Here is a 15,395-nt window from a genome sequence, read left to right on the forward strand (position 1 = left end):
AATATATGAAGTGTTTACATATTGACTTCAAAAGTAGTAAAATGATATTTAAACTGTAAGAATCTAATTCATAATGTTAACAGTTTGATTCTAGGAGCTTTTAAATTAACCAAGCTTATTTTATATCTTGATGCTACTCATTATAATAATACAAGAGTCACGGTGAAACCTCCAGTAATTTATGCATACTTCTCAGGAATGTTCACTTTTAATTTAAGAGAAAGCCAACTTATGCCCAAAGGCAGAATGATATGACTATAAACTATGAATAATTATTGGCATGATCTTAACTCTATAGTCTTATTTTTATAATTTAGCCTGGAAGCACTTTTTGGAGAAATGAACAGTATATACTGCAGTGATGGCGAACCTTTTTCTAAAGATGTGGCAAAATTGTGCATGTGTGTGCTATTGCGTTCATATGCAATTCAATGTGCCCTGCCAACTTACGCAAGTGCGCGGGCTCCCTGCCCCATGCATGCATGCGTGCCCACCCCATACAGGGGAGAGTTTTTACCCTCCCCAGGCTCTGGAGGCTTTCCTGAAGCCTGGGAAGGGCGAAAACAGCCTCCCCCACCCCCCCAGAAATGGATCATTTCTGAACTTCCGGTTGGTCTGTTGGGCCTGTTTTTCGCCCTCCCCAGGGTCCAGAGGCTTTCCTGAAGCCTGGGGAGGGCGAAAACGGCCTCCCCTGGCTATCTGGAAGGCTGAAAATCAGGGAGATGATGGCTCGCGTGCCAGTAAATATGGCTTCATGTGGCACGCATGCCATAGGTTCACCATCACGGGTATACTGTATATTTTAAAAAGAACTTCTATTCATCATTGTTGAAAAATCCTGGAGAATGATTAAGTATCAGGGAACTAGAGAAAAGGCCATATAGTCCCCTCTTTACAAAATGGAAAAAGGAAGCTCCAGGGACTACAGAGTAGTTAATCTGACACCCACATCTTGGAAGATTCTAGATAATTACCATAACTATCAGATATTTCAGCACTTTGAAAAAACTATAGTGATTACTGAAATCAGCATGAATGTATGAATAGTGTATCCACAAGATCTGGCAGAAAAGATATGCTGCTACCATCAGAGATGTACCTTTGGTGGGTCCCATGTGACAGGCCTTGTCTGCTGTGATACACACTTTATGGAACATTCCCTCCCCCCAAATTAGATGAACCCCATTCCTTTCCATGTCTCAGAAGTCCTCCAAGACCTGGTTATGTCACCAGCCTGGGGATCAAGAAACCAAATATATGATTATATGGCTCCATTGCTGAGACAAGCTTCTCTTATTCTCTCTTTGCCTAGGGTTTGTTTTATATTATTATCTTCTATGCTGATTCTATATTTTTATGCTGATTGCTTTAAGTACATGCTATTTCTTTGTATTGTTGTGCACTGCCCAGACTCACTTTTTTGTGAGATGGGCAGCCATACAAATTTGATTAACAAGAGCAAGTTTCATCAGATTAATTTCACAGATTGGGTAAATCTGTTAGAAGACCATAGCACTGCTATAGCTTCATTTTAATAAAATATTTAACAGAGTAACCATGATATTCTGTTAAACAAGCTAGCAAAATAGGGGCTGGTCACCTTGTCTACTTCAGTACTTGGAGCTACAATTGCATTAAAATATTTAAATAGTGCTCACGAATGACTACTCTTCACAATGAAATGAGGTGTCAAGAGGGAATGACATGATTTTGTTCCTGGTCATTTCTTTTCCACATTTTTAATAATGAATTGAAGAAAGTGATGGTGGAGACAGCTAATACTGTACTGTAGAACGGATTTTTTCAAACTTTGTCATGTTACAGAGCCTGTTGGTTAAACAAACCCCCAGAAACCGTGTGTGATTTAGTTTTTTTACATTAGTATTTCATATTATTGTTTTACTTACCTTTTGCTTTAAGTGTTGTGGATGATTGTCTTCCTTAGTTGAAAGATAGAGAGAGCGAATCTGATTTTCCACATCACTATAAAAGGTTGTTTCCCAGAACTGCTGGTTAGCCCATATTGGGTGGTCTTGTACACAGGTATATGCAAACTGATTGACTCCAGGAGCTAATTTCTGAAAATCAAATAAGTCAGCAGAATAATTTTACCCAACAAGAACTACAGAAAATTCAGTTTTCAAGAAGCAAACTTTTTTAGGACAGATAGTTTCAGCAGGAGAAATAATTGTAGCAATGCTTGTGCTTTGATAAAATCCATGTGAATCTATCTTGTCTAATATATATTTTTTAAATCCAAGAGGGAGGGCAAAACACTCATAAATTGATATGTTTCCAAATCTCTCACAAAAGCCTTGTTTTACATCTTGAATTTCCATTACTATGATAGGCAACACAGACATGGCCTATAGCAGGGGTGGATTCTGGTTGCTGCTATTGCTGGTTCACTCAGGGATACGCTGAGAGCACACAGTTGATGTGCACTATGCGCGCATGTGCAGTACTAAAAAAGCTTCTGAGCATGTGCAGAAGCAAAAAACAAGATGGCATTGCCTATGGCGCCACCAAGAGAACCAGTTTGGGGGTGTGGCAAGCCATGTTACTACATACTCAGCCGAACCGGTCCAAAACGGTAGGAATCCACTTCTGGCCTATAGTGAACTCCCATCCGATTTGCTAATTATACTGGCTCCAGAAAAAGCCGTAGTTGAAGGCATGCTTGAATTTAAGCGAACAGTGCATGCTTTATACTTATCAAATAAGAGATCTGAAACTTTATATCACTGCTACAGATACCTTGGAGGCTTTCTTTATGCTACCCCTAAATATTTTTATAACATCTTTTTCTCAGAGTAAGTACTCTACTTGCGAAAGTCATGGAAGGGAAATTTAATAACAACTTTCAGAAATGGTTACGACTATGTGTATGATCAGAAATAGAGATTGTCACAAGGTTTAATTAGTGCAATCTCCACATTGCCCAAAGTACAAGTAGTTTTTATTAAAGTTTATTATAATATAAAATACAAATAGAAACAAATACCAAACGGTTAAAGACGGAAGAGAACTGTGGAAAGAAATGGAAAAGAAAAAAGTAGTGACTTCAGTTCAACAGAATAGAAAAAAACTACAATCTCAACCTTTTGGTTTACATTTCTAAATGTTTCAAATCATTGTAATAATCAAAACATAAAATTAAACTTCCTTTTTTTCCAGTTTCAAGTACAAAATCCAGAATTGGTTTCCAAATAGAAGCAAAACTAGATAAATTATTCTCTTTAATTAAAAGTATCAATTTTTCCATATCTGCTAACTTCATCCATTCTTTCATTGTGGGAATGAGTGTGTGTTTCCATGGGGAAAGTATTGTTTCTTTCTTTGTTAATTTATTTATCAAAATTCCATGCAATATGGATAAAAAATGAGTGCTTTCAGACTTCCATGCTTTCCCTACAGCTTTGATAATACAGTATTTCTGTAATAATAATTCCTTAATGTACCATTAAATAATAGTATTGGCATTGCAAAAGGCAGTTTTACTTGGAAAAACTTACATCCTGTGACTTTAAAACCTTTGAACAACAATCTGACTATCCCAGGACCTAAAGAAAAATGCAAAATCTAGTCTAAATGTCTAGCTGATTTTGCAACCAACCACAATGACAATTTCTACTCTAGAAATAGCTAATACTAATTCAGGGCCTGGAAATAATGTATATATTTTTGCCACTCAGATTACAATAGTTCCATAAAAATGTAACAATGAAGAAAGAATGGGAATACATTCCATGCAATACAGCTTATGATCAGTTTCATTTTCAAGCACTTTTATAAGAAATAATACTAGGTGGAGCCCATAATTTTCTTGTGAAATATGTTCAACAGAAAATTAGCTATATTAGCTAATTCAAATTATCTAGAATTTACAATAATCTAAAATAAGAGTTGATATTTCAATTAAATGTTTGGGTTTTTTGCTAGTATTTCTTTGTTTGCAGAAACCACTTTAAATTGCTGGGCGATTTGGGTTATAGCAGTATATGAGAAACACACACACACACACACACACACACACCTTTACTTCATTCACAAACTGCTGTTATCATAGGCACACATACATACACATATCATGTCAGAGTGTGACAGCTTGTCAAAATCTGTGCTTGGAAAGCAAGTATTTATCTATGTTTATTCTAAACCCAGCTGGATTCAGTAGTCCTTATGCCCAGGGTAGAGTGCATTGGCTTCTGCAGTGCTAAGAATAGATTTGTAGTTACTACTTTATTCCGTTCAAACTAGGATGGACACTAGGAAAGCAATCCTTGGGTTAATGAACTATTTCCCCCTTTTATATTTATAAAAAGTCAATGTAACTTCCCAGAAATTAGAATCACCTACATGCAAAGCCTCCATCTACAGAGAAGACTCTCCCCTGCAAATAAACACCCTCTACAAAAAATGGCAGGCAAAAGAGCCTATCTCATCTGCTGATACAATCCCCTCTCTTATCTCCCACTTGCTTTCATTATTTGCAATTCCCAATTAATTTGTTTTCAATAGAACTCCACTTCAAAGATATTTCAGGGGGAAGGGAGAACTTATTCCTTTTCATGTAAATATATAGTGAACAATACCACAGACCAGCTCCACAAACAGCTTAATTTGGCTCCCTTCTTCAAAACCAGACTGAACTTTAGACAAGGATTCTGGGTAATAGCCATCAAAATACAAATCGTCAATGAATAAAGATTCACATGTTATGTTGGTGTATCTCTATAAAATTATACCAGTTATCCAACATTATTTTGTGTATAATCAAACCGAATCTTCAAGCTATTCTATTTAATTTTTCTGATTATATACATTTCATTAAATAAAACTGGGATGAGTGCCATTAAGTGAAGCTTATGTATAACCAGCAGAGGGCAATAGATTTCTGTGGAAAACGTGATATCTCTGTTTGGGCAGCTGAATAAAATAGTCACTTTTCCTTCATCAATTGGAAAAAAATGAGTTTGACTTCTGCTCAGCAAATTTATAAAGAAGTCTCACAGTGACCACCTTGGATCCTATATAGGATAAATGGGACAAACTTTGTACAAAATAATTAATGGTCATAAATTTGACATGAGGACTCAAAATGAAGACAAAATAACTTCATCATTTCAATCTCCCAGGACACTCTAGTGATTCTATTGGAAAAATGCTACTTTAATTCCATCACCAAGTGCGAGGTTGCCAAATCCACATACATGAAAAAATTAATCTCAAAAGGTCTCAACAAATGCAGTGAGTTCTTTGCATGTTACAATTGTTAATTGATAAAAGTGCTAGTAATGTGCTGCACATGCTGGCTAGCCATTACTGTCACCTGCTCTTCAATGAATTCAGAAGGAATCCGAGATTGTCTGCCTTGGGCACAGAGTATCACTCCATCCAGCACCAAAGATGGCACAGTCGCCCCCCTAAACCCTAAAACACTCCAGTTGAGCTGGGCCCTGTTATTTTCCACCCAGACTCTCACAGTTTCCAGACCCAGAATAAACCTCAATCCCATGGTGATGGATGAGGAGCCTCATGTAGATATTAAATAGGAGGGGGGAAAGAATACCGAACCTTGACGCACCCCATATAGCATGGGCCGAGGGCGGAATGTCTCCTGCCCAACCACTACCAACTGGAATCACCTCAGAGGAAGGAGATGAACAAGCATGACACAATGCTTCCTACCCTCAATTCTTGAGTTGATCATGATTGACAGTATTGAAACCCAATGAGAGGTCAAGTAGAGCAACGATGCATGCACAACCCCCATCTCACCCTCACCATAAGCATGACCAAAGCCATTTTCGTCCCATATCAGAGCCAGAATTCTGATTGAAAGAGATCCTAATAATCCACTTCATCCAAGGTCCTCTGAAATTGCTGTAACCATTTTCTCAATCACCTTTCCTCCCAAAGGGAAGGTTAGATAATATACAAAAATTGTCCAGTATAGTGGGACCAGCAATGACTTCTTTAAGAGGGGGCAAACCAAAGATTCCTTAAGAGGCTAAGGAACAAGCTCCTCAAACCAATTTGAAAAAATATTCTGAAATCCTTGTATAAGTAGTGTCTGTAGAATTTTTTAAAAGACGGGTAGGCTCCAGCATGAATCCAGCATGAAGCTTGGAAGACTAAACCTCTGATCCCAGTGACTGACCCAGATTAAGTCCTGCAATATTATCCTGGGACATGCATATTTCCCTTCCTTTGTGGGTCTCTATAGAATTTTTTAAATGACAATTAAGGCTGGTGAGAAAAGTATTGGCCAGTTCATACAAGAAAGGAGTGACTGGTAGAAGAAAGCACAGAGTTCTATAGCTGGCTAAGAATCTCTTAACTAGAGCATATTCAGTCTTCTGCAGTTTTAGCCTCAGGAAGTTGTGGCTTCCATGTATCCTTAATGAAATGTAACCAAAAATAAGTTATCCATCTGATGAGTACAGATGATTATAGATGACTGCTCAGACATTCCCCAGACATAAATAGCATATAGATTTAAAAATATGAGCTTTATTCAAGAACAGACAGGGCTGCTTTGTCTTCGTGTGCTTTATCTCTTTTAAAAAATTCTGTTAAAATGCTGTGATAAAATACAGCCACAGATTTATTTTAGAAAACAGCAGCAAGCCTGTTCTCAGGTTGATTAAATCCTTCTGAATTATGGGCTTTAAAATCTGCAAACTGCAATTTTTTAAAAAAGAAATGGTGCATGGTATTTAATTTACTTTTCTATGAGAATTCTTCCTGTATGAGAATATATAACCAATCAAATTGCATATTCTAGCAAAAATAATGGGACCATGAATGTTCTAAAGGGTGATTTAGAGGGCAATCCTATGTGAGTTTACATATAAGTTATATATGTTTCATGGGATTTACTCTGTAAATCTGTAACCTTGGTCATGATTATTGAAATCAATGTCTAGTTACTGAACTAATTTAATAAATATACCAGCAATCACAAGAAAGGTTTTTTTAACATGTTAAAAATCAGAGTATATTTAATGCATTCAAAACATTAAGCAGATGATGAACAAACCAAACTATAATTCCTCTTCTCATGCTGATTTATAATTTGCAAAGCTAAGTATGCACTCACAGGGAGATATTCCAACAAATCTGCATCTGAAACATTTATAGATGGCTTCCTATATTCTAAGGAATTTCTTCAGATGGTTGAAAATGCTAAAAGTGATTTAAATGCTACTGCTACAAAATAGTATTGTCAAAAATTAATAATCTTGAAAAGAATGACAAAACACATTGTATCTCAAGTACAAGTACTAATTGATATTTTAAACAAATTCCAATTGTATTACTAATGGTAAACAGAAACATTGTTTTCTGTACTAAAGATTAAAGTTGTTTATTTACACAAGATTTTTTACATGTACAATGAAAAATACTTCCCCTGGCTTAAATGATTCATCCTCCTCTGATTATTTAGACCAGTAAATAAAATTTCAATTAATGGGAAGATGTTTGTTGTTAAGGTACTATAAAATTTATGTGATGCTTGCTGCTGAACAACTGTAAAAAATTTTCCGGCCACAAGTATGCATCCAATATACTGACTTGCTCATGAGTTTAATGCTGAAAGCTATGAGCCCATGAACTTCTACTGTCATATCCTGTTCTGTCAAGTTTTGTTAGAGCCTAGTCATAGGATATTAATTACTGCATTAGAATTTTTACTAAACATCAACAAAAGCCACAATATATTCTAAGTATACATTCTCTGTGTTATTTCAATTAAATAGTCCTATTTTCTTAGGTTAAAGTTCTATTAGTCTTTGGCTGGAATTTTAATCTACAGCAGTATTTCTCAACCTTGGCAATCTGAAATTGTGTGGACCTCAACGTCATTGACTGGGAAATCCTGGGTATTAAAGTTCACACATCTTCAAGTTGCCAAAGTGGAGAAAAACTCTGGTCTAAAACAACATAGCTATTCAGTTAAAATATTTAAATGTAGTGACGGACATTAGGAGTGCTTAAGCACAGCCTGTTAAATAGCTTAGATAATAATTTATCTAAATAAAATCATTGTGAAGGGAGCATTAAAAATCCCAAAATTTGTCATTGTACACATTTTTAAAAAGAAATTGTATTGTTGTTAATTTAAAAACAAATTAAATGGGAAAACTAGAAGCCAGTATACTTTGATGCATGTAATTATCCTCTTTTGCCTATTAGCAACTGCCTGGACAACTTTCTGCAACTTTTTTGGCAAGATTTCAGAAATGGTTTGCCACTGCCTTCTTCCTAAGGCTGAAAGGTCATCCACCTGTATTTGTGGGTAGGGAGGACTCAAACTTATGGTTTCCCAGTTTCTATCCTAGTACCCTAGCCACTAGATCAAACTGGTTCTTGCATCTTGCACTAAACTCTTTTACTTCCAAGAATGCCTTTAAATCCACTATGTATTTCAATCAAATCTTTAGAAAAATATACAATAGCTGATTCTGCCCAGGACTTTATTTGGAAATGGAACCATCTTACTTAGAATGATGTCAAGGATATACTGAGGGAGTAGCCTGGGGAAGGGATATGGGGAATATGATTGTAAATTTGACTTTAGATAATTCATTTTTTGTGGCTGGCTATGCCAATGGCATATTAATTTTGTACAGCTGCCTATAATATACTCTCTCTATATACTCTGGATCAAAGCAAAGAGTGCTTCTTGATGTACTTTTTTGTCCCAAATTTATTATTTTGAAACTATAGAATTTATAACTTCTTTTATTTCTATTTTATTTCAGTTGCTGTTTAGATTTATGAGACCTAACAAACACTTGAAAGAAATAGATTAGACATGTCAAGACTAATTAGAGAAGTGAAGTATCCTTATATAATGGAATAGTCTTCCTTCTCTATAGCGCTTCAATACAGAAGGAAAGGAAAGGAAAGAACCTTCTTTACAGTTCTCCACTCTACTGTATATAGAACATAAGAAAAAAAGGAGTACAACAACGCTAATGTCTGCCTAATATTGCCATGTCAAATTTAATGTTAAATTTAATCTAATCCTTTCAGTTGCTTTTTGTCCCCTTAATGCCCTTTAGAATTATACAATGTTGGAAAGACAGGAAACCCAACAGTATCAGAAAGTGATTGAGAGTTTGGGTTGGAAAAAAGTAAGAAAAATAAGTTGAACAAATTCTGGGTAAGATGCTCTCGTAATCTTCATCCTTCACGCAATTTCAGTGCAGTTATGGAATATATATATTCTAATTTCTAGAAAAACACAACTTACCCTATAAAAAGCAGTTGTCAATGGCAATAATGTTGCAGCAATATTATATTCTTCTGAAGATGAACAATCCTTCGGGTTCATAGAAAAAAAACAAAAAGGAGAATGTTAGCAAGATAATTATTAATTGAAGTATTTTAAATTTTAATCAGGAATCGCATTCCTAGAAATTGTATCTCAAAAAGAAACCACACTCAGTCATGCTAAAAATAAAATGAAGAACCTGATATTCTTTTAAATAAATCTGGATATAAAATAAAATAAAAAACATCTCCCAACAAAAAATATTTATATATAGACCACTTCTGGAGAAAAACTGTAGGAGTAAATTAGATATATATCCAAGTACAATTGGTATCAGTGTCCACTCCTTTGAAATCAACTTGGTGGTAATGTACTGTATAACCTTTTACTTTCTCCAATAATCCCATTACCTGATCCAGCCTGTGATATCCAGCACACAGTTATAATGGAATACCAGCAAGTTGGCTCTGGGGAGAACAGATACACCTTTTCCATATAAAACAGAAACATCTTGTAAATAACTGTAACCTGTTTATGTTTAATAGGAGGAAGAGAATGGGACTTTGAAAATATAAAGCCTTCTGACATGTGTTCAACAACACCAAGATAAAAATGTCTAGGGTTCTATTCTTCCTACTCTAGGAAAAATGTAGATATTTAAACATGCATTTTGAATATTAACCATTCAAACTACTCGTATAAATCAATTTATACAGCTGCCCATCCCACATATGTGATTCTAAACTGACGTGTTTAGACTCTAAGCAGTTCTTGAATGTGTGCTACCTAACGCAAGTGAAAAAGGGTTAAAACGAGGAAAAGGAAAAATATTGAAAACAAAACTTTTGGCCTTGTCAAGGAAAAAGAGAAATGATAGAATAAAAATATATATTAGAATGCTTATTGGTAAAATGCTGCAAACATAAATGACGAGTGTTTGGGACAGCTATATCAGCCCATGTCAGCAGCTAACAGTCTGAAACTGGATTAACAATTACACTACATGGGAGTCTATTCTCACAGTCCAAAATGAAGAATGGAGAAGATTCCAAAGTTATCTAACAGAAGCTGGAGAAACAGATACAGGAACTGAAACTTGTTGCTTCCATTGCTATGGCTTGCATTTTTTACTTGGCAGTTGCTAGATTTTTTTTAAAATTTGAAGGACTGTATTTTCCCAGTTACATCTACCCCACCCATGAGAGCGAGGAGGCAGGATATGTTATCGATTTCCTCTCTTAAGGAGTTCCACCTAGTAACCATGAAGGGGCTTCTCTGTGGTGGCTTCCTCCTTGTGGAGCATCATCCCCATGGAGAAACAGGTTTTCTTTCTATAAGTTGTCCAGAATGACTGTTATTTGGGCAGCCACATAATTTTTCTAAATAAACAAATACTGTATTTTTTGGTGTATAAGACGCACTTCCTCCCTAAAAGTGGGTGGAAATGCCTGTGTGTCTTATAGAGTGAATGTTGCTGAAGCCTCACCCACCTGCTGGCCCCCACCTTTTGGCTTCTCCTCCCAGCAATTTATCTCCTTGCAGTAAACAGCAAACAGCCTGGTCAGCTTCAGCACAGGCTGATTTAGCATGAGCAGCTGATTGGCGGTTGGATCTGTCTCCCTGAATACTGCCTATCAGCTGTTCCAGGCTGCGGAGATCGCCACCGGCCATCACTGCTGCCACCTATCTTCGCCTCCATGTGCCCCATTTTCAGCTTCTGCGCACCCCATTTTTGGCCCATTCCAGGCGGGGACTACCGCTATCTATCCCCACCACCTGGAATGGGCCGAAAATGGAGCACGCAGAGGCGGAGACAGGCAGCAGCGGCAATGGTCTGCAACAGTGGCAATGGTCTGCAACAGTGGCGATGATTAGTAGTGATCCCTGCAGCCTGGAAAAGCTGATAGGTGATATTCCGGGAGGCAGATCCAACCGCCAATCAGGCTGTGCTGAAACTGACCAGGCTGTTTGCTGTTTGCTGCAAAGAGGCAAATTGCTGGGAGGCAGAGGCAGATTTTTTGTTCCTCCCCAAAAGCCAGGTGCATATTATAGTCCGAAAAAATATGGTAAATAAAACATAAAAGGCTTTTCTGGTTCTTGGAGTAAGCATAGTCATTCAAGCTAATAATTGAATCTCTGCCTATGAGGCTTCTGGTTTTAGTACTTGCTAGGTAATCTGAAATATTCATTTCCCAAAGGGAAAAAAGTGGTCATTCCATCTAATGCAACTATTATTCTGCACCTCTATTCAATATAGACAACTATGCAACTAACAAGCAAAGGGGAAAAAATCCACAGCTCTCTGAGCCACTTGAATATTTAAAAAACAAAACAAAATCAGAGGAAATTGAGGAGACTCATATCAGTCTTGACAGGAGGCCCCAAGTTTGCTTTTTTTACAGCATCAGCTTGCAAACAGCCGTTTCAAAAAACATCCAGTTTGACTCCATGGAGGTTGAAGATTGCACAAGCTGCTTTCGCAAACCTGCTTTCAGTTTTCAGCAAGAGTTATTGTGTTTTTACTTGCCATTACAATAATTATCCATCAAAAATGTGGTTGCTGTCAACAATGAGGAAAACATACTTTTGAAAAGCAATGAGAAAGTAATGATGGAAATGAATGGCCTGACTTTTATTCTCAGGGTCGTGCACCACAATACTTTTGTTCCTTTGGTCTACTATCGTAGACCAAACTTAAGATGTATAAAGAAAAACAGAGACACTTTTGAACAGAATCAATCAAGGTATTTTACTACCTTAGCAGTTGAATTCCATTCCAGTTATGGAAATTGCCTTGACTTCAACTCAAACCTTACTTTAACACTGTCAATGGAAGCGCATCCTATAATACTCCAGAGGACTGCAGAATACATTAGAGGAGGACACAGCTCAGACGTGGTTATGTGATATATACCATTCTGAATTCTGATCTTCTCCTGATGCTTCCTAGCACCAAACACTTGCTGCTCGAGATATCAATCTTATTAACATAGTTATACAGAAGTATTGTCTAACAATGGTCATTGGCACCAGCAACTGTGTTGCTGAGTGAATGGTTCTAAAGCACGAAATCAACGCCCAACTTACTACGGCCATAGCAGCAATTCTAGTTGCTGTGATCAGGTAAATCTTGTGCAGTTGTAGCATCCTGCAGTCATTGTCACTGTAACCTCCTACTAGCTTCCCTATTAACTTTGTAATAAGCTGGTTGTGAAGGTTGCAAATTAAATGATTAAATGACCGTGGGACCCTGTGACCATCATAACTGTGGGTTGGTTGCAAAGCATCTGAATTGGGATCATGTAATCACTGGGACCCTGTAATGGCCACAACTATGAAGAATGGTTGTAAGTCCCTTCCTTCAGTGCTGTTGTAATTTTGAATAGTCTCTGAATGAATGGTCATTAAAAGAGGATTACCTGACAGATGGGATCAAAAATACCTGAATATTCTATATTGAATTGTGACACTAAAGCAAACAATAATAATATTTTAACCATAGATTCTTTTCTTTCTTTGTTTTATTCAGTTTCTATAGATGTGCAACTCATCCAAGTGACTCTGGACAGCTTACAATTATGTTAAATTTAAATGAATAAATATCCCAAAGTGCTTTTTCTAAAAAGCAACTGACTTACTTGGTTTGTTTTTTTCCTTTGAAAACATTTTGCTTCTCATTCAAGAAGTTTTTCCAGTTCTTGGATGAGGAGTGAAAGATTTTCAAAGGAAAAAAAAAGAAAGTCCAGTTGCCTTTTGGAAAAGTTTCGCACAACCATGATTGGGTTGACTAAGAAATTCCATACATGAATTAATAGCATTTTAAACAGAAGTCTATGAAATTATCTCTTTAATCCAGAATTGTGTATATCCATTGGTAATAGTGTGCCCATCATCATCATGTCAGTTGGTAATATTGCCCCATAGTCTACTTGTAGGTTACTATCAAGAGTGGTTTGCAAGCAGTACTAATGTCCAGTTGCGTGATGATTCCTTGCCCCCTCCAAACAACTATAAATAATATTTCAATAAAAAGTTCTCTTTTTCCCATCTCTCATCCCTTATCAATATTCCAAATGAAAGAGACTTATCATTCAATGCTAATCAGCAAAAGTCTGTTAAAAGCTACCAAAACCTTAATTTAATAAATCCTTTTTGTATTCCAATTTACCACACTCTCTAAGAAAGCAAGCAAAATAACTCTCTCCACATAAACAGATCTTTAAAGCTTCATCATTCAGTCCTCATCAAAATGAAATTTCATTAGTAGCTGTCAGTACCCCAATATATAACCCTGATGAAATAAATTCACCTTGAATTCCTTCTGCTTACTTTTCTTGATCTTTTATCCTGTGAAATAATGTCCCTCAAGCTGATTTTTAAAATCATTTTCTCATTGCCTCCCCTCAGGAACAACTCCATTAGTTTAATATGCCCCTTGGTAAATCCAGGATAAGAAGGTTTTTCAAGTCACTCTTCTAATTTATTATTTGTTTGTCTTCTTTAATTATTAAAGCAACTGGTTTCATTTATAAATCCATAGCGGCATTTTTCATATCATATAGGATTTAAAATCCATTTTCAGATTATAGCATCATTTTCCATATCACTTTTGTAATCTAGTATTATTTTAAAAATCCAGATCTACATTCAAATCATCTAGTCTGTTTCATCCAATAAAATTTGTGGTCCTTCTATATCTCTGTTGTACTACCAGACAATTTTGTAAGTAATTTCTGGGTCTCATCCTAAAACAGCCTTAATTTTTTCTATAGTCAAATAGTACTAGTCCACTGTATCAATGGGTTGCTTCTCCTTTAATTGTAATCCTTTGTTCTCTCTGGTTCCCAAGTAGTCAACCTTCCAACTTATCTTTTTTTCCCAATCAACCAATTTTTCTCATGGAAGGATTTTTATAGTTAATCTCAAAATAATCATACATTTTCTTATAAAATTTTAAACCAGTTCACAGAAAATAGTCCATCTACACTTTAACTTTCCAAAATCAAGATTCTACTCTGCCTTTTGTTGTTTCCCCAAAATTAAAATGTTTCTTTTTAATCCTAACACTTACCCCCCCCCCCCGCCCCCAAAACAAACAAACAAACAAACCCCAAACCCTTATTTCATTCAGGGTAGGAAATTCTTGAGTAATGAAAATTATCCTTTTAATGGTTCTTAACACCTAGAAAGTAAATAATAAGCGGTCTCTGAAAGATCTTATGAGAGGAAGTAGGCAAACCCATTGTTAAACATACTCACACAAAAGGTGGGGACCATGTATCATGTCCAAATTAATGGTGTTGAACTGTGGTTTAGGCAAAATGAATGCAGTGGAGACCACTATTTTATGATGTCTTCACAGGAAGATTATTTATAGTTATTATTTATAGAGCAAGCTTTTGGGTAATTCTTGTCATCTCTTTAATCTGGAGATGACTTCTAAAAAACCAATCCAACCACTGGCCCTTTTTTCTGCTGCAGTTGTTGGCTCTGGAAAGTCCCCCACTTCAGTTCCGCACTGTTGACCCAGGATGTTGTGAAGGGCAATACTTGTGAAAGTATCCATAACCCGTTGTTAAACATACCCACTCAAAAAGGTGGGGACCATGTATCATGTCAAGATATTAACATCTTCCACAAATCCTATAAAGGCTTCAGCAATTGTACTGAAAATTGTGCTGTTTTGAGTATTTTGATGTTAATACAGACACATAAAAAACCTCAGACACATGAAGAAATACATAATATATATTTACTTACAGTGTGATAGCGTGGCCTAAGTTAAAACCTGATAAACCTCATCAATCTAATAAAATTAAGCTGAGACCTGTTGATATTCTGTAGACAGTTGATATATTGTTCTTGAAACATTGCCCTGTGCAGCCACTAGGGTTTTGGCTACAGAGTAAACATTAAAATAAAGACAATCTATTCTTTATTTTAAAAATGCAGCCTTATGTCACCGGATTGTTTGAAAATGATCAACTCAGCAACTTCTGCTTTGTCATCACATCACGTAACCAGCAATCTCGGATTGTGCAAGTTTTATTCCAGGAATGCTTGAATAAGGGGATTTAAATGCACATATCAAATCACATGTTGTGATCAT

At 36.3% G+C, this 15,395-nt stretch overlaps 1 protein-coding gene across 2 annotated transcripts in view; it reads right to left on the reverse strand.

Annotated features, from left to right (window-relative positions):
- Positions 1–15,395, reverse strand: part of SBF2 (SET binding factor 2) — a 213,698-nt gene that overhangs the window by 49,873 nt on the left and 148,430 nt on the right. For both annotated transcript variants that reach the window (XM_014051691.2, XM_014051690.2), the window contains exons 17-18: positions 9,266–9,334; positions 1,908–2,078 (exon numbers count right to left, since the gene is read on the reverse strand). In XM_014051691.2, the coding sequence (XP_013907166.2) occupies positions 1,908–2,078; positions 9,266–9,334 (240 nt within the window). The remainder of the gene's footprint in view (positions 1–1,907; positions 2,079–9,265; positions 9,335–15,395) is intronic.

Source organism: Thamnophis sirtalis, unplaced genomic scaffold, assembly GCF_051295495.1.
Source record: "Thamnophis sirtalis isolate CommonGarterSnake01/CBP01778 unplaced genomic scaffold, rThaSir2_p1.2 scaffold_1, whole genome shotgun sequence".
Classification (NCBI taxonomy): domain Eukaryota; kingdom Metazoa; phylum Chordata; class Lepidosauria; order Squamata; family Natricidae; genus Thamnophis; species Thamnophis sirtalis.